The sequence below is a fragment of the Pipistrellus hanaki genome (genome assembly GCF_964339955.1).
Source record: "Pipistrellus hanaki genome assembly, chromosome: 1".
NCBI classification, from domain to species: Eukaryota; Metazoa; Chordata; class Mammalia; order Chiroptera; family Vespertilionidae; genus Pipistrellus; species Pipistrellus hanaki.
Window position 1 is genome coordinate 17,200,415 of NC_140503.1, and position 18,245 is coordinate 17,218,659.

Below are 18,245 nucleotides of genomic sequence, written 5' to 3' on the forward strand. Positions count from 1 at the left end.
GATCCAGGATTCAAGCCATGATTTAAACTAAGCTTTGCTGAATCCAAAGACTATGGCCAAAGTTAAACACATTTTGGGCATTAATAAATGATTACTTTACATCAATTATCTGAGATAGAAACCAAAAGAGGAATTTTCCATAATTTGACATCATTCAGCCTCATTTTCTTTCCATTCCCAGCATAGTCAACAGCATAACCATTCTATTAATAAAGTATAAAGGAAAAGAAATATAATATTTTTTTAATTCTAACTCTTTGAAAACTGTTAACCAGTGTATGAATGGAATACAACTGTTCAGTTAGCCCACTTTACTGGACCATGGTGAAAATGCAGGTGTCACAATGGATTATCCAATTGGTAGAATATGCATGTGCTTAGGAAACCAGCAAATGAAGTATACCTGATATATGAGATAGGTTCCATCTACAATGAATGCTTGCAGAATTTTATTATCTGAAAATCTAGAAAATAAAAGCTGTTAAAATTTAAGCACTTAAATTTTGGTTTGAATTTAGTCCTTTTTAAAAATTTTCAATATGGCAGGATGCTTAGAAAGAAGTATCTAAAGCTTTCTAGTAAGACACTACCTGAATATGGTCTGGAAAAACTTTTAAAGTTTGTTGATAATTATACCAAACACTTCAAAAACATAGTATCCAATAATATTTTCCAGAATGGAATGCTTTTGTCATCTTACCTGTTCAGAAAATTGTTTTCTTTACTGCTGACTCTACCAAAGAAAACTAAATAATGCTTTGGTTGACAGACAATAATTGTTAAGCCCATAAATATGCCACTTTTGACATGTTTATATAAATATATGTATAGAATCTTTTATCTCACATGAAAGTGGTCCTAGCTTAATTTCAATAAGATATGACATGTTTACCTTCAGTGTAAGATCTTAAGCAAACTGTTTAGAAAATAAGAATGCATCATCATACAAGGTTTTGGGAAGAACATTTTATTGCTAAGCATATCCTTTAACGAAAATGCAAATATGAAATAAAAGACAAAAGGAAAAAGAAAAAGCAGTAACATCACAACATCATAAATAAATTCCATAAAAGTCTGCTCATAAAACAACAGGAATATGATAGAAGCTCACATACAGAATGCACATGTTCCCATAAAATTGTTCAAATAGAACTTACACTAAAAGGAATATAACAAATGTATTTTTACTCAAATTTTAAAAAAATGTAAAGAAAGAAATCAGAAAATCAATTCATAAGACCTCAAGACTCCAAGAACAGCAATCTTTTAAAGACATCGAGATATAATCAACTTTAAGTAGGTTGGGCCATTTAGGCTATCTAAAATCGTGCTTTGATATCTCTTTATAATCCTGTCTTTCTTAATGACAAAAAAAATTTCCAAAACTCTTAACACATTGAAATATCAGATAATGAGGAACACTTCTTTCCATACACATTAGTAAAGGCTACCATTGTTTAGATTGCACTTTTGCCCTATATCTTTAAGGTATTTTTTCAAATCAAATATTCATGCAACTTACAAAGACCAGCAAGAGTAGATTTCTAAATCTAAACAGCTGATTGATTTTCATCTGTACAAAAGAAATTGTATATACCTGACCCTCCAGAGGACACACAATTTTTGTGTGAATATTTGTCTTGCTTTTGTCTCTTGCTTTTTGGATAGCTATGGCCACACAACCAATTTATTATTTTTTCTGTACATTTTTTCCCTCTTTTCAAAAAGAAAGAAAGACAATCGGAATATAAACCAAACAACTGAAATAAATAAATAAATAGAAAGGAAGGAACATTTCTTAAAGCAGTATGTACATAGGTGGCTAAGGAATTATACCAGCAAAAATGTAGTAAAATATGTAAACAAAATCTGAGAAGATTTTATTTTTTAATTCTCTTTGACACAGTTAACTGTGACAAAACTAAAACTCACACTTGCTTCACATTTTTAAGGTTTACTTTTTTGTTGTTTTGTCATTTTCTTTGAAAACAACATTCTCATTCCACTTCAAGACTTTAACAGGTTTCCTGTCTCAGTCATCCCATCAAACATACCATGATAAATATATCTGTATATATATTTATTTATATATATTATACTATTAAATTCCTTTTTTGTGTGTGTGTCACAGCAGCTTTATTCATTTATTATTTATTTGTTTAGTTTTAGAAAAGATGGGTGAAGGGAGACATGAGCAAATGGGAGGATAGAGTTATCTGTAAGTGCCAGGCTACGAAATTAAACCACGATGAGAAAACATATATTCACATTGGGGGTGGGGGAAGAACTATGCATTTTGCACTCTCTTCATGCCATGTTTGGCTTGTGTGACCTTTTGTGGGTTCTATCATGAATTGAACTCCCTTATGGTCTATTTTGATTATTCAACAGCCTTTTAGTATTGTCTTTTCTTCTACATTTGCATGCATTTCAATTAGTCATGGATCCAGCCCACCCCCTCCTTTCCTTTTCTCTGGGAAAGGCTCTGTTTTCACTAGGGAGCTCTCTCCTTTACCACAATTTGGCTGGGCTAATGGACAGGAACGCTGTTGTTAAGTAAACCAATAGCTCTGATAAAACCAACCATAACCCGGTCGGTTCAGGATTTGGGTGGCGAATTCTGAACTTAGATCCTGAGGGACCAGCTTTTCAAATCAACATCATCATCCATCACATGATTTTGCTATGTGTTCGTATAGGAAACAAACAACAGATTCTAAAAACACCACAACCTGATATGTAGCGTGAACACCATGGTAGCGCTTGAGTTCATATGGCAATAGTCTCTCCCACTTTAGTTTTCTGCTTTTTATTTTTTTCTTCTTCTTAACGTATGTCCAGTCATCCTCAAAAAATAAACAAAAACCCAAAAGCCATTTTTTTCCCCTCAGATCTTGAAGAAAAGTTACACACACTGGCCAGAACCAGATAAGGGTAGGTTGTGTTTTTTTGTTTTTTGTTTAACTTTTTTTTCCTGTTTTTTGTTTTTTACATAATTAAACAACAAAAAATTGTTACAGTCAAGCTTCACAAACATTGTTACAGACTCACTTGGAGTTATGGAACAAGTAAGCCATGAGTCTCTACCTTGGGTGCAAGGTCCTCAGGAGAAGGAAGCTCCCAAGTCCAGGTGAGAGAAGGGGAGCCCCCTGCTGGCTGCAGAGCGCAAAGTGTGTGCTTTATGATACAGCAGAGCAGCGAGGACCTTCCGTCTCCGGGGCGATGACTGATCAAAGCCATGGCTGAACTGTGTAGATAGGTGGATACATCTTGGGGTGTGTGTGTATGTGTGTCCTTTTAGAAACGATTTATTTTTCCCCACCATAGACATGGTATAGACCCCATCTCGTGGGTAGAGCAGTTCTGACATCTGCACAAAAAAGAAAAATTCATTTTTCCAAGGATGTATGCACTTGACAGAGCCATCATCCTTCTGGGTTCTTGAGATGCAGGTCTTGTGAGCGGCGGCGGCGGTGGCGGCGTGGGTTACACGTAGTACTCCTTGTCCTTGTTTTTCTGTTTCTTGTGGCCGCTCTTGGAGCTCGGCTGCTTGTCCTTGAGCAGCGTGCCATTGCTCTGGGCCGAGTTGCTGATGTAGTTCCGAGTCTCGTCCACCTGGTAGGACCCCTCGTCCCTGTTCCTGTACTTGTACATGGCGTACAGGAGGATCAAGATGCAGAGGGCGGCAGCAGCCACAATGCCGACGACCATCCCTGTTGTGCTGCTCGACTCCCGGATCACCTCTGAGGCCCCCGGGACCCGTCTGACTCCCGGCTCCGTGGGGTTTGCTGTGGGCACATTACGGAACATGGGGGAAGTAATTAGTGGGCTCTTCAGTTTGGTGCTGTCTAGCTCATAGGCAGTGGGCAACGGAAGCAATACTAGGTCAGGCTGGGGTTTGAGATCACGGTTATTCATTTTGCCAGCTGGCAATTTGGGCACCATCCCGGACGAGGATGAGGAGGAGGAGGAGGAAGCGGTGAAGCGGATCAGCTCAGGGGACAATGATGTGGTAGTAGTCCTACTAGTTTCGGAGGCTTTGTTAGGTTTAAAGTCCTTGGCTTCCCACTTGGGCGCATGTGCTTTGTAGCCACCTTCGAAGATTGAAGTGGAAAGACTCTTATCTGTTACCAAGGAGAAGGTGGTGTAAAAATCTTCATCATCAGTAGGGGGCAGGTTAGAGTCAAAGGTTTCCCCTGAGCCATACCCAGATATCACCAAGCCATCATCATCATCACAACCTTCGCTGCCTTGGTCCGACAAGCAAGGTAACCCCGCCTCAGAGGTCATGGACAGGGAATCTTTGGTGGTCTCAATAATGGTGAGGAGGGGGCGGAAGGTAGGGGGGAGTGTAATGGAAGGTGCACGAGTAGCAATAGGAAGGGTAGCTAAAGGGTCTTCTACAAGAAGAGGGATAACTAATTCACCTCCTGGGATTGAAAAGAAAGAGAAACACAGTATTAGCATATTTGTAGGTAAACACGATTCAGTCACTCTCAATGAATGGAGTTCATAGGATACACCTCAGAAATGACAATAGAACCACCGGATGGTAGCTTAACCATTCTAAGCTGATTCCCAGCCCATTATTTGCCTCTTGCCACCAAAACCTGAAATCTATAGATTGGGACAGGAGTCTAGATTTTAAAGATACTCTCAAGTAGTTATTTAGTAGGCTTGTTTCCAGGATTTGCTTATGGGATGATGTCATTCAATTACATGTTGCCAATACTGACTGGCTAATAAAATTGTGTGTATGTGTGTGTATAGATAATTGTAAACTGTATTTAACATTTCTTTATTGCCTTCTGGGGTTTCTACTTATTTGTTCCATGAGGATGAGAATATTTTCCATGTCACAGAGACCAAGATCCAAGACCATAAAATACCTTGTCCTTAATAATGTAAAGGACTACCTTTTATTTCACATTTATCAGTAAGTGCAGTCTTCATTTACTATCTGCTAAATAAGGGCATGTTACAAGAGGTTAAAAACTTCTCATCTAACAACCCATTTTGATTATGCTTTTCCAATAATTTCCCTGACTATTAAATGACCACCCATCTTGCCTTGGTCTAAAATTACATTAATGCATTGCTTTTGTGCTAGATGCAAAATATCCTGAGCTGGATGCTACATTTTAAAAATAACCAGCCTAGACAGCTGTGAATTACTGGAAACTTACTTTTAGATTCTAAAATGTAGAGATGGCAAAGTGAGTTTTGAAAAATCCAAATGGCAAAAATTTATTAGTTTAACCAGATATCATAATTACTGTATTTAGAAACATGTGGACTGAGTCAGGAAAGAAAGTTTAGATAGTACACTGAATCCTAGTGCCTTGCAAATCATGGGTACCATGAATATTCCATGGTGGATGTTACTAACCTAACTGTAGAAGCAATCTTATTATTCATGTATGTGAGAAAGATCAAGTTGTTTTTCAAAGAGAGAAAGAATCTCCAGAAGTTGCAGTTCATTAAATTTTGTCCAAAATATTTATTCCAACTATTGTTTTTAAAAATCCCCTAGCAAGGATGGCAAGAGGTTTCCCATCCCAGTTAGTCTGTCTGTTGAGATGCTGATCCAATATCACTGAACTTCTTTCTGAGCTGGGTCACTAAGCTCTCAACCAGGTACAGTGTTTTGTGTTCTGCCCTCAGTAGTGATTTTGCCCTGGTGGAATGGTTGGTGTTTAAGTATCTGCTATCAGATATGATTTTGCTAAGGTCTCTCTACTGGTGACAAACCCAGACACGTGGCTCAATACTGCCACGTGGAACATTCCAGGTGGACAAGCCTTTGAGTTTACACAGTCTTCCCAGGTAATCCCTATAAAGATTGACTCACTAATTAGAACTCTCTGCTCTGCTTTCCACACCTTATATCTTCAAACATTTCTTATGCCTCCGTGGAAACTGTTGCACGTAAAGTGTCCAGGTTTCAGATGTGCTAAGAGCAGGGTCTCCTGAGAAGAAACCCAATGCATACATTCCTACCATCTGAGAAGACTTGCTCACACCTACATTCAGAAGCTTTTCCTCCTTCCCTATTTTGCCAATTAGACTATGTTACACAGAGAGAAATCGAGTTGGAGAGGGTAGCAATAATGTACATAATATGTATCATTTGGAAGGTAAGGGACAATAGGGAAAATATGTGGGAAAATAAAAAAGAACCTTTTTGAGAATCTCAAAGTGATATTTTGGTCTGATCTTGACACCTAGGCTTCTCTTCTGGTGCTTGGAGTTGTAAACCATTGAGCAAAATGATCTTTGTGGTTCCACCAAAGTTTCAGACTTGCTTTGTTAGATCAGCACACCTAATTTTTACATTGTGGACATATATAATTCATATACCTTGCAACTTATTTAATACATAATTTACACACTTTTGCTAGTTTTCATAAATGGGATTTGAAGCATGTTTCCTAAAGGTAAGCCAGACATAAAACTAACACTGGGCTCACTTGTCTCCTATTTATTTAGTACGGGGTCCCAAATGGCAAATGGCAAAAATTTATTAGTTTAACCAGATATCATAATTACTGTATTTAGAAACATGTGGACTGAGTCAGGAAAGAAAGTTTAGATAGTACACTGAATCCTAGTGCCTTGCAAATCATGGGTACCATGAATATTCCATGGTGGATGTTACTAACCTAACTGTAGAAGCAATCTTATTATTCATGTATGTGAGAAAGATCAAGTTGTTTTTCAAAGAGAGAAAGAATCTCCAGAAGTTGCAGTTCATTAAATTTTGTCCAAAATATTTATTCCAACTATTGTTTTTAAAAATCCCCTAGCAAGGATGGCAAGAGGATTTAAGGTGATGCACAGGAAAAGGCAGTGTCTGAATAAAAGAAGATCAGTGTGGAGGGAGAAGAGGAGGCCCATACAGTCTGTTTAAAGGTTCCTTACAGGTTACTCAGGGTGATGTTACTTTCCTTCAGGAACAAGGTAGTTCTTAGGCATCTCATCAATAACGAAGGATTAGCATGAGTGTTCTCTTCAGGCACAAACACTGAGACTCATTTGTTTCTTAGGGCAGTGATAAAAATCTACCTCATGTATATTGAGCACAGAGGAAACTGGGGTAAAGGACAAGGAATAACTGATTTGTTGGGAGGCAAAGGCCTAGTGCACATAATTTTAATATAAAGTCAAATAGTTAAGGAGTATGCCAGTTTCCCTGTGAGATTAAGATCACTGTCTTCATGATTGCAGAGTGGCATTCATTTGCAATTTCAGTGTACCATCTGTGACTCCCAACTGGAGTCTTAAATTTGCCTATTTTTTTAACCCCCCTTCAATCTTAGCTAAAACTTCCACAGTGCCTCTGTTGTTAAAAAAAAAAAAAAATCTACAAAATCTACAACTGCTCAGTCTGCAGTTGAATCACTGCCACTCTCCTTTGCCATTCCCTGCTCATTCAACACCCTAATGCAAATATCTCTCTTGGATTACAAAATAATGATAATAATGTAAAAAAAATACCATCCTTTTTAGAATGGAATGGAAAGAGGGTTGGTTCTGAAGCTCACTAATTTATAAAGTGCTTCTAAAAGGTTACTGAGTCCCCTAAGTAAATGATAAGAGCTTATTTCAAAACTAAAATGATGAATATAATATTGCAGAGTTTAAATAACAAAAGTTGGAAAAATCACCAATCTCCAGTTATCTTTGCCATTGTTTTTTAATCCCAGAGAAAAAATGATAAATGATGCCCAGTGTCATGGAAATATGAGCTCCAATTCCTGGACTATTTAATCGGTGAAATGGTAGAAGCTTTCATAACCCCCTTTCGTGGCATCTCAAGGAACTGGAAAAGTGTCTTTAGTTCTTCAAAAGGAAGTCAATGGGGTTGTGGGGGATCATTATTACAAATGGGAATTACAGTGATAATAGGTGGAAAGTTTTAGATAACTGTAAACATGGAAGGTGCCTAAGACAGATATATGGGTTGGGGTGCATAATCAATTTGAGTATTAAATTCCACCTTTAAGAGTTAAGATGATTAGAGTGTCCTGGGGAGTCTGTGGACATACACCATTTGAGATGAGGAGTTGAGGGATGCATTTCTCCCATTATTAGATCCTCAATAGAAATGACTTAGATTCTGGAAGCCTATTTAAGTCTTTATGTTTGTCTTAATCCAAAGTGACTATACTCAGAAATGTTGGAGCAGCTGCTAATATTTTTGTTTCACTGCCCAAAGATTATGGAGTCAGTGATCTACCAGATGTCTATGTTTATAAAAGTATTCACAGATATAGCAAGCCTAAAATCACGAGGGCTTATAGGCAGAGTGATACAAAAACCTATAATCCAATTTCCCATTCCATCTTCAGAATTTTTCTTCAGTTTGGAATAATATTTATATCTCTTAAAGTTTAAATCAGAAATATATACCCTTTCTTGACAGGGCTGTGTTTTTCTTTAAACTCGACAGATCACTAGGGTTATAAGAGGTCTATTTTAGCCCCGAAGGCTGCCCTGCTTTTTTGCTTTATGAGTATATTTATAGATATATAATTCATGTGTCTAGGGCTGATATCCAGCAAATGGGGCTCTCTGCCTTTGAAAAAGATAGTGGATTAAAAATTTAATAGAACCCTTGTGAACTGTGAGAATGTTGTAGGTGATGGTGAATGTAGTGGGTCATCTATAAAGACAAGAAGAGCAGCAGGAAGTTTCCATGAGGCTCCAACATATTTGAGGTATTTGAGTCTAAGAAGTCACAAAAACATAGAAACAAGGACACTGAAGAGCTAAACTCTGGGTGAGGACAACATGCTCCAATTCCATGAGTTTCTTTTATGTATATTTGGGTTCTTTAGCTCATCCCTTACTTGTATTTTTCTGAATCTCTCCTGGGAAATTCTCATATAATGGGGAGAAATCATCCCTTTTCCACTAAATGAGTTGTTGGATGGATGATACTCATTTTAGTTATTTGGTGGCACAGAAGTGTGTACTTGCAGCTCATAAATATCCAAAAGCTTATAACCATAAAATTGTTCTCCTTCACCCTTCAGAAAAAATAGCCATGGAAAAACATGGCAAGTACCCAGGGAGTGCCAGAAAAAGTTCAAGTGTTTCAAAGAAGCTTAACATTTTAATGAGATGAGAATCTTTAAGTAGGACCTTCCCAGGCTCCTTCCTCCTGCCCCCCCCCACCCCCCCGCCCCACTACTTTGTCTGATTCTATACGGCTACAGATTCTATTTTTCAACATATGCCCAGGGAAGATGAGCCAAAGCCCCTTGAGATTATTATCTATTGTAAAATAAGGAATGTCAAATGGAGTTTTTAATTTGCTTATTGATTAAAAGAGTTTTGCCTCCAAAGGCACCCAGACTGAAGTGAACAGCACAGCTATGCAGTTTACTAGCCACACGAGATTGGGAAATTGTGTAAACTCCCTGTGAAATGGGAATAACAACACCTCAAACCACAATTTGAATAATAATAATGCATGCTAATTATAACACATGTTAAAAATTTAGCACAGAGTCCATTGCTGCTCCAAAATGCTAGTTACTAGTATTTCTACTAATATAAACACTGAAAGCTTTGGTTATTTTTTTCTATTTTTAAAAAATATAGTAGTCTCATGTTAAGATAGAAGTATGACAGGATCCCATATTATTAAGGCTATTTTAAATACAGAGTTTGAGGAATGATTTATGATAGTTCAAAGAGCTATTCTAAAAAAAAAAGATTAGCCTTTAATTAAATTCTTACAGATGGCTTTCTCAGTAAAAATAAAAGCTTTCAATTCATTTAGATAAAATAGCACTCATTGAAGAAGTTCTTAGTTTTAAACCTAAAATATCATACAACATATAAAAAATATAAAATCATATGAATCTAGGTAGAGAAAGCCCATTATTAAAGCTGCTGGATTGGAAACATATCTGTTACCCACCAATCGGTTTGATATTCCTTTCTATAACAGTTTCAGAAAACCCTAGCTTTGAAAATTAAAGTGAAACAAGTAACCTCTTTACTTAAAAACTGTAAAGTACATAAGTTTTACTGATCTTATGTTTCCTGAAGTGCATAAAGGCAATGTTTAAATTCCTTTAAGATCCAAGGATATCCCCATAGTTAGTACCTACCTGAAAAGTTGCCTAAATTAAACTTCAGGTGTGAAAATCATCATGTTTCTTCTTGGTAGAATCAGAGGATCCTTTTAAAGCTTACCTGATTAAGTCCTTGAGATAAATGGAAACTATTATAGAAAGGCAAAGAGAGAGAGAGAGAGAGAGAGAGAGAGAGAGAGAGAGAGAGAGAGCGAGCGCCAGCTGTGTGCCTTCTCTGTGTGTTTTCACCATTACGGCTCTATACTCTGGGAGGCATCATTATTATAGGACAATACTCTAAACACCTGGGACTCTCGATGTCTTTATTCTCTGTAAAATTTATTTTGAAGCCTGTAGTTATGGTGATAGTCTAATCCTGGATAACAAAACTCACCATAATCACTTGAGAGTACCTTCTATCCCCTTTGCAGAAGAGAAAAACAACTGACTTCCCCGAATTCTTTCTAAGGAGTTAGGATGTAATTACCATTGATAACACTTGGAGTTAATGCATTTTCTTCTGGGGTGCAGGCCTCCTGTAGGCTGTAACCAACTTAATATCCCATTACTTTCAAGGCTTTAAAGCTGGTTCAGGCAAAGAGGCAAAGACTTCTTTTACATGTTAGGGACAATTTACCCACCCCCTTCTACCAAGAGTAGAGTTCACATTGGTTATTCAAAGCAATTCAGCACAAAACATAACACGGAAAATTAAGCAAATAGACACAAATGAAATAAAATGTTTAAAATTATGCTCAAAATTACACAGTAGAAAATAAAATCAACTTCAGGGCCAAAGTAAGCTAGAGGTAAGGAGAGCAAATAACATCAACAAAGCATTCTCAAGATAAGGTTAGAAAGAAAAGTAAAAGCAAATAAAAAAATAGAGGCTGTTTTAGAAAAGCAAAGAAAGACGTCATTTCCACATAGACAAAATAATTTAAATAAGAAAAAGCATACTGTATTAATTTATCGTCAACTTACATCAACAAATTGCCCGCATGTTTTTTGGCATGAAAGAAAAATTTACAAAAGAAAGTTGTGTAAGAATGCTCTTGGACAAATAGAATTGCCACATTCTTGTAACTTGATTTTTGTTGTTGTTGTTGTCATTTATTAAAAAAAACAAAACTTTTGACCAAAATGTCTAATTTTTCAAATATAATAATTTACAACAAAGGATGATACAGGGAGGCAACAACACATACATCCACACCACATAACATAAATAGAAAAAAATCTGCACTTTAACAAATTTTTACTTCAAGGGGCCAGGGAAGGCATCAATTTTGAATTTGAAATAATTCTGATTGCAATAATTTTAAAAATTAAAAAAAATCCTGTTTACCTTTATAATTTACCTTGAAAAATCTACAGATCTAGAGGGTTTGGAATAAATTTCTGCATTGTTATAGGTTCTCAGATATATATATTTAACTTTTACAATTTTTTGTCTTTTCGACAAGTATTAGACTTTCTTTAATTTAAGGGAATGTATGACAGCACATAAATTTGAACAATGCTAAAGAAAGGAGGGGGCGGGGAGGAATGATGCAGAGAGGGTAGGGTCATATCTATGAGTGAACTACACAAGAGATGAAGATGATGGGAGTAAATGTGTAAGTGAGTCGCCATGTCCATGTAAGGGCGGCACGGAGTGATCTAGCTGCATTAGAGCTTCTGGCTGTAAGGAAGGGATGGGCAATATACAAAAACAAATGAGCCTACACATGCCCATCTACAGAAATAAAGAACAGAACTCTAACACTGACAATTTCACACACCCTAAGCTGCAACTTCTTCAACATGCAATTACTTTAAAAAAGCATTACAGTTTCATTAAAGATTTTCAAATAATAAAAAAAAAAACAGTTAAACTTTTTTTTTCTCCTACTGAAAATAGCCAAAATACATAAAATAATAATACTAATAACAATGACCAAAAGGTTAAAAGCAAAAAACAAGGAGATTAGATTTATGCATTCAAGTTGAACAACTTCATCGACAGCCACACAGCCCCATCTAGAGTTAGGGGAAGGGGTCAGAGATTCGCAGAGGTGATGGAAAGGCAGAGCCTTATAGGAAGCCCCCTTGCTGGGTTAGTAATAATTTCCCTGTATAGAAATGGTACAGTCTGAATGACCTCATTTGACTTTCACCAATGTCCCCACTCCCCACCATGGTGCATGTGATTCCCAATGAGACTGGGATCATTTGAAAGATGTGGATGTGGGGATTCTGCAGCTGAAGTTGTTCCACATTTAAAGAGGGAGTGGGGGAAATTGCAGAAAACAATTCATAACTTTTTTTTCTCATAATTTTGGGTAAAAGCAAATCTAAAGATCTAGCAATTAAAAAGAAACACACTGATATATTTATATATATAGATAGATATATATAATACAAAAAGCACTTAATTTCCAAACAAGAAGGTAGAAAAAAACCAAAAAAAGTTTAAAAAAAAATATTTCACACACTTTCAGGGATGAACAACCAGATGCACACGCTGAGGAGGCACAGACAGAGCAGTCAGGGGACACTTTGTTTGCTTTGCATTTGCTGGCTTGTGGATTCCCCTCAGATGATAGCCGAAATTAAAAACCAATGTTGTACCATTTTTAATTTTTTTTTTTTAAAAAATTTGGTTTTGCTTCTTTTAAAAAAATAAAAAGGGCGTGCAGTCTGGATGTACGTCATAAGTAGACATTTAAAAGAGAAGAAAGTGGCTAAGACTGACAAATGGGTAATCAATCATCTATTATCATTTAATTATAGTAATATTAAGTTAATACATGCTTAAAGTAAGTTGCATTTAGGGAAACTAGAAAAACAGAACAGCAGGCTAGGGTTGGAGAGAGGTCAAGCAAGACAAGACCGGTTCGGGACGGTAGAAAGGTACTGCCCTTCCAGAAGGGGCCAAGGACAACCAATGCTCCTTGCCAATTCCAAGAAGAAATATGTATAGTTTTGGGGGTTGAAGTAGAGTCTGTAGAAATGCAGGTATAAGTATACATGGGTTTATGAGTTCTGCTCTAGGAAATGTACCCTATATTCATTCATAGCTGAAGGAGGCATATTTTATAAGGTATAGAGGGTTTATAATTAACATTGTTCTATATGAGTAATATGAGTATTTTTGGGCATAGCCAAATTGACAGGGCACTATTGGTGACAATAGAGTATCAATAAAATGAGCCTGATAAATGGAATAGCTAAAACGCACACATGCGCGCGCACACACACACACACACACACACACACACTCACACACACACACAGTAATAGGGGTAAAATCCCTCTTCACTTCTAATAGTGGTACAGTGTCAGTGTCTGTAAACTACAGGATAGTCAGGAAATGAGGGTGGTTTATTTGGAATACAATGAGGAAAACTGTATCAGTCTTCTAGAGACCCTGTGGAAGCAACATATTTTACTCAATGTATATTGAGAAAATTAGAGGAGAGAGAAGACAGAGGGAGAGAGAGGAGGGGGATAGAGGGAGGGAAGGAGGGATAGAGGGAGGAAGGGAGGGAAAGAAAGAAAAAGAGAGACGAGAGGGAGAGTAGAAGAGAGAGAGAAGAAGGAAGACAGAGAGAAGGAGGGGAGAGGGAGAGGGAGAGGGAGAGGGAGAGGGAGAGGGAGAGGGAGAGGGAGAGGGAGAGGGAGAGAGAATGTGTGTATTTTGAGGTAAAGTTACTGTAGAAGGGACATGGGGAAGGAGATTTAGAAATGTCCTCAGCCTCTACTGGAAGAGATCATAAGAGTTTTATTCAATATTATATCTCTGTGAGAACATTAATGTTCAACCAAGGACTGGGAAACCTGGGTAGGCGAACCACAAAGGCAAGCCACTTAGGGCACCTGGTTCTGACAGCCAATTCCAATCACTCCCAAGAACCCATTTTGGATGACTTTGACAAGGAAAATAAATTGTGAGGATGAGCCAGACTTGTGCCTCCTCTGGACGCCCCTTTTATTATTTTATATTAAAATAATGATAGTAACTTGTCCCCATGGGTCAGTCCATACCAAGATTTTTAGTCTCTGGTTTAATAATGTTAATCATTATTTTAGGAACTTCACAAAGGGTAGCTGGGTGGTTTTAGGAGGTAGGAAAAAATCCCCAATTGAATAAGAAAAGAGAAACCCTTGTTGCCATTTAGGTGATTTTTTTTGGACTGATTATACTTTTAAAATTGAATTTTATTGTTTGAGAAGATCCTCTAAATGCTCATATGGTCTTACAAGGCATCAAATGACTTCTGTAGAACAAAGTTAGTTCATATGGATTATTTTTATAAGATAGGCCTTTTCTTAAAGCAGGGATCATAACTATCATAATCTAAGTAAGAAATGTAAAGAAAAAGATACTACCAGTCCATACAAGAGGTATTTTGAGGAAGCGATATCAGCAATTTGGGTCTCCTAAGGTTTCTACTGAGTAATTTACCTCTTTCAAAATAACCTGTTTTCAAACTCATACAAGTAGGAAACCACTTACATTCTGGTTTAAACAAACACACCAAAATTTATGGTTGTCATTTTGTAAGTAAAGTATGTATTTTTGAACCCATGGAAGCCATAATTTCAAATGAAGCCAACACAGCCAAAATACAGTGCATATACATTTTTATAATATAATTCAACCATCAGTTAACATGTACAAAACTTTTTGGTTTCTAATATAAGATACAAAATAATATTGCTAATAGTGCATAATCACGTCACAGTTTCTCTTTCTTTAGCTATCTACGCTATGTTTTTATTATCAGTAACTGCCTGGTTTTGTATCTATCTCTCTACTGGGTGTAGATAATGCTTTAGGATTATTTTTGCCATTGAGAACAAATAATACAATAATCGGACTTGAAACAGCATATTTTTCTTGATGCGACCATTTTTATCCCACCATGACCAAATAACCCTGTCTAAATGTAAAATAAAACGTTTAGAAAACATCAAATGAAATACGCTGGAATTACCCTGGCAGCATTCATCTTGGAGAAGGCACTGATTCCAAAGAAAAAGTTTCTAAACTGTATGGGGTTATGTTTAAGAAGCCCAAAGACACTCAAATACCTCAAGTTGGAAACCCACTTCTCTGGGAGAGTGGGTCCTACTGGATACAGGGCTTTGAATGCAAATAGGCAAGGTCAAAGGGGAAGGCCCAAATGAATTAATTCATTTATTATTAAATATTATAAATTTCTGAGGGAAAATATTAGAGAGAGGAAAAAGAGGAAACCTTCTTGGGAGTCCGAGTATACCAAGGAAGACATAGAATATTAAAAGTAGAGAGATCTAAGAAAGGAGTTTGGAGTATCAATGCCTAAATTTTTGCATCAAGTCTATGTGGTGATCCTCCTCCCCAGTCCCTCCTATGAAATATACAAAAACAGTTCATCAAATATTATTTTATGGGTCCATGGGATGAAGGGAGATATTCTTCTGGGAGAATCAATGGCTCAGTTCTGAATATCAAAATAAAAATAGAGACTCTAAGCACAGATATGGAATCCTGGGAACAGAAGGATTCCTGTCATGTCCTGTCTCTATTGGTTACAAAAAGGTCCTCCCCCATATACTCTGCCTTCTCATAGTCTTTTTTTCAGATATGAGGATAGTCAGATAAGGAGTGAATATGACTGCTTCATAAATACTATTTGATTCTAAGTAAAAAGTTTAATATTTTTTAACAAAAATATTAAATGCTGAACAAAAATGTCCTCAGGTAAAAAAATTCATGTGCATTTCCCCCCAAACTCACTTTCCACATATAACTACAGTGACTAAGGAGACACAGAAAGACTAAACCTTTAGGATGAAAAAGAAAGCCCAGGCCGGAACCGGTTTGGCTCAGTGGATAGAGCGTTGGCCTGCGGACTGAAAGGTCCCGGGTTCCATTCCGGGCAAGGGCATGTACCTGGTTGTGGGCACATCCCCAGTAGGGGGTGTGCAAGAGGCAGCTGATCGATGATTCTCTCTCATCGATGTTTCTAACTCTCTATCCCTCTCTCTTCCTCTCTGTGAATAAATCAATAAAATATATTTAAAAAAAAAAGCCCAGGACAATATTAATATTAAGCCCAATACTTAGACCTGCATTTCTGTATTAATGATTTGCTTGCCCAATTTAGAGTAATTTTTTAAACTTAAGAATAATGGGTAAAACATTATTAATAGTAGTATCACATAGTCAAAACTGGTAGGAGTGAATGTTTAGACATGGGAGGATCTTAAATGAATAACTTCTTTCCCTATGTCTGCATGACCTTAAACTTGTGCCTGTAATTCTATCCCCCAACCTCCACTCTTCTTTGTAAGCCTACTATGCCCTATATAAATTTTGATGGCTGCAATACTCCAATGCACTTTGTTTTATTTTCGGTTTCAACTAGCTCTAAAAGCTTTAGGAAAAGGATAGTCTTTTTTATGTTTATTTTTCTTACCAACTAAAATGTTAAGAATAAACTAATGAATGAGTAAACGAATTAATACATTTAATTACTCACTTTTTTTATACCCACACACTATACTATACCTTTCACAAAAGCATTAAAATAATGTACCACTACAGTGGCCACAATATGCATGAAATCTAGAATATGGGATAGAAATTTTAGGGGCAGGAAACCAAAGTTCCAGTCTTGGTTGAACTGCCTACAATACCAGCTTATTAGGACATTGGTCAGTTAATCTTGGTTTTTGTTTCTTCATGGGTAATATGGAGACTATAATGGCTATTCAATTAACCTGCCTCACAGGGTAATCTTATACAATGAGGATTTTGAATGTGAAAGTGCTTATAAATTTTAAAGAGCTTTTCAAATACTTGTTACTATTGTCTTCAAAGCTGATACCATAACATCAGCTATGAAAGAGGCCTAATTGGTCAGTGCTACTCTAAGTGTGATCCTTAGAGCCTCTGCTTCAGCATCAAACAATAACCTCAATCCCAAACCTTAACCCAAATAGCTGTTATTCTACTTCTCTTGAATCTTTGTCTCTACTCCTCCAATAATGCTAAATTCCTAAAGCTCAATCACTTCATCTTTTAATGATGGATTTTTGTTATTTCTGTATCCAATTTTATAATTGTTTTATTTCATTTTCCTGTAGGTTATAGTTAATATCTAAAGAGGTATCATTTAAATATGCTTTTATAATAACATATTCATTTAGTGGAAGGAACATGGACCTGGAGGTAAGTTATTGCCCTCTATCAAGTCATGTGACTTGACAAAAACTAGCTTGTTACTCATCCCATCCCCTGGAACCTGTTTCCTCATTTATAAAATCACAAAGACTTGTCCTCTCTAACTCAGAAATTATGGTCTCACAAATAAAATTACTTTGGAAACTTTAAAATATTCAATTCAAATGAAAGATGTTATTCACTATATTGTATGAGGTCAGCACTTCTTGGTGCTACTAAAGAAATCGAAGAGGATGATGACAAAAGAGGAAATCTCATTAAATCTCTTGGAAATATACATCCCAACAAACATTTGAACCACAAGGAAAGGACAGGAGTGAGTGGAAGGTCAAGGTTCTATTTTAGCTATTTCCTACCCAATGTGTTTTTACTGGTTAAATTATACAAAAGAAAAAAAAAAACTCCATTAAGAAATTTCTAGGAATTAATATGCTTCTTTTCATTGTGTTTTAATTCTAATCAGGTATTAGTGTAAGTAAGCATTTCTAATTCAGGAAATTATAAGTTCCTTGATGCACAAGTTGAATCTTTATGCTTATCTTATGGTTTTTAATCTGTTTAATATAGAGTGGGGCACACCATAGGTCTTCAATAAATATATGTTGAATTTCAAAAATAGAAAGGCTTGAAACATTTGGGTTTCTGCTTTGCAAAGCTACCCTTCCTGGCACTAATTTTTTAATCAAGAGGGAATTATCTTCATGAAGTGAAGGAAAAAAAAAAAAGAGCAGCATAAACAGGACTCAATGCCATGTATTAAGCAACCACTCCTCTGTTCTTAGTCTTGCCTCTGTGTGGATTTTTAGGGCTCAGATATAAAAAGATACCTGTATTTTAGTCAGAAATGAAGGCTCTGTGTGAAATATTTTGCTCCTTTAGCTTGAATAACCAAGATATTTCCACTTTCTCTTCTTCTGTCCTGGCCCCTTATCTTTCCATCA

At 36.5% G+C, this 18,245-nt stretch overlaps 1 protein-coding gene across 36 annotated transcripts in view; it reads right to left on the reverse strand.

Moving 5' to 3' along the window:
* Positions 1-951: 951 nt before the first annotated feature.
* Positions 952-18,245, reverse strand: part of NRXN3 (neurexin 3) — a 1,392,989-nt gene continuing 1,375,695 nt past the window's right edge. For 15 of the 36 annotated variants that reach the window (XM_084891153.1, XM_084891152.1, XM_084891150.1 and 12 more), the window contains one exon: positions 952-3,788. In XM_084891153.1, the coding sequence (XP_084747279.1) occupies positions 3,487-3,788 (302 nt within the window). In that variant the 3' untranslated portion in view covers positions 952-3,486. Of the gene's footprint in view, positions 4,431-11,048; positions 11,773-18,245 lie in introns of all 36 variants that reach the window. The other 21 variants (XM_084891165.1, XM_084891163.1, XM_084891144.1 and 18 more) reach the window with 4 other exon arrangements.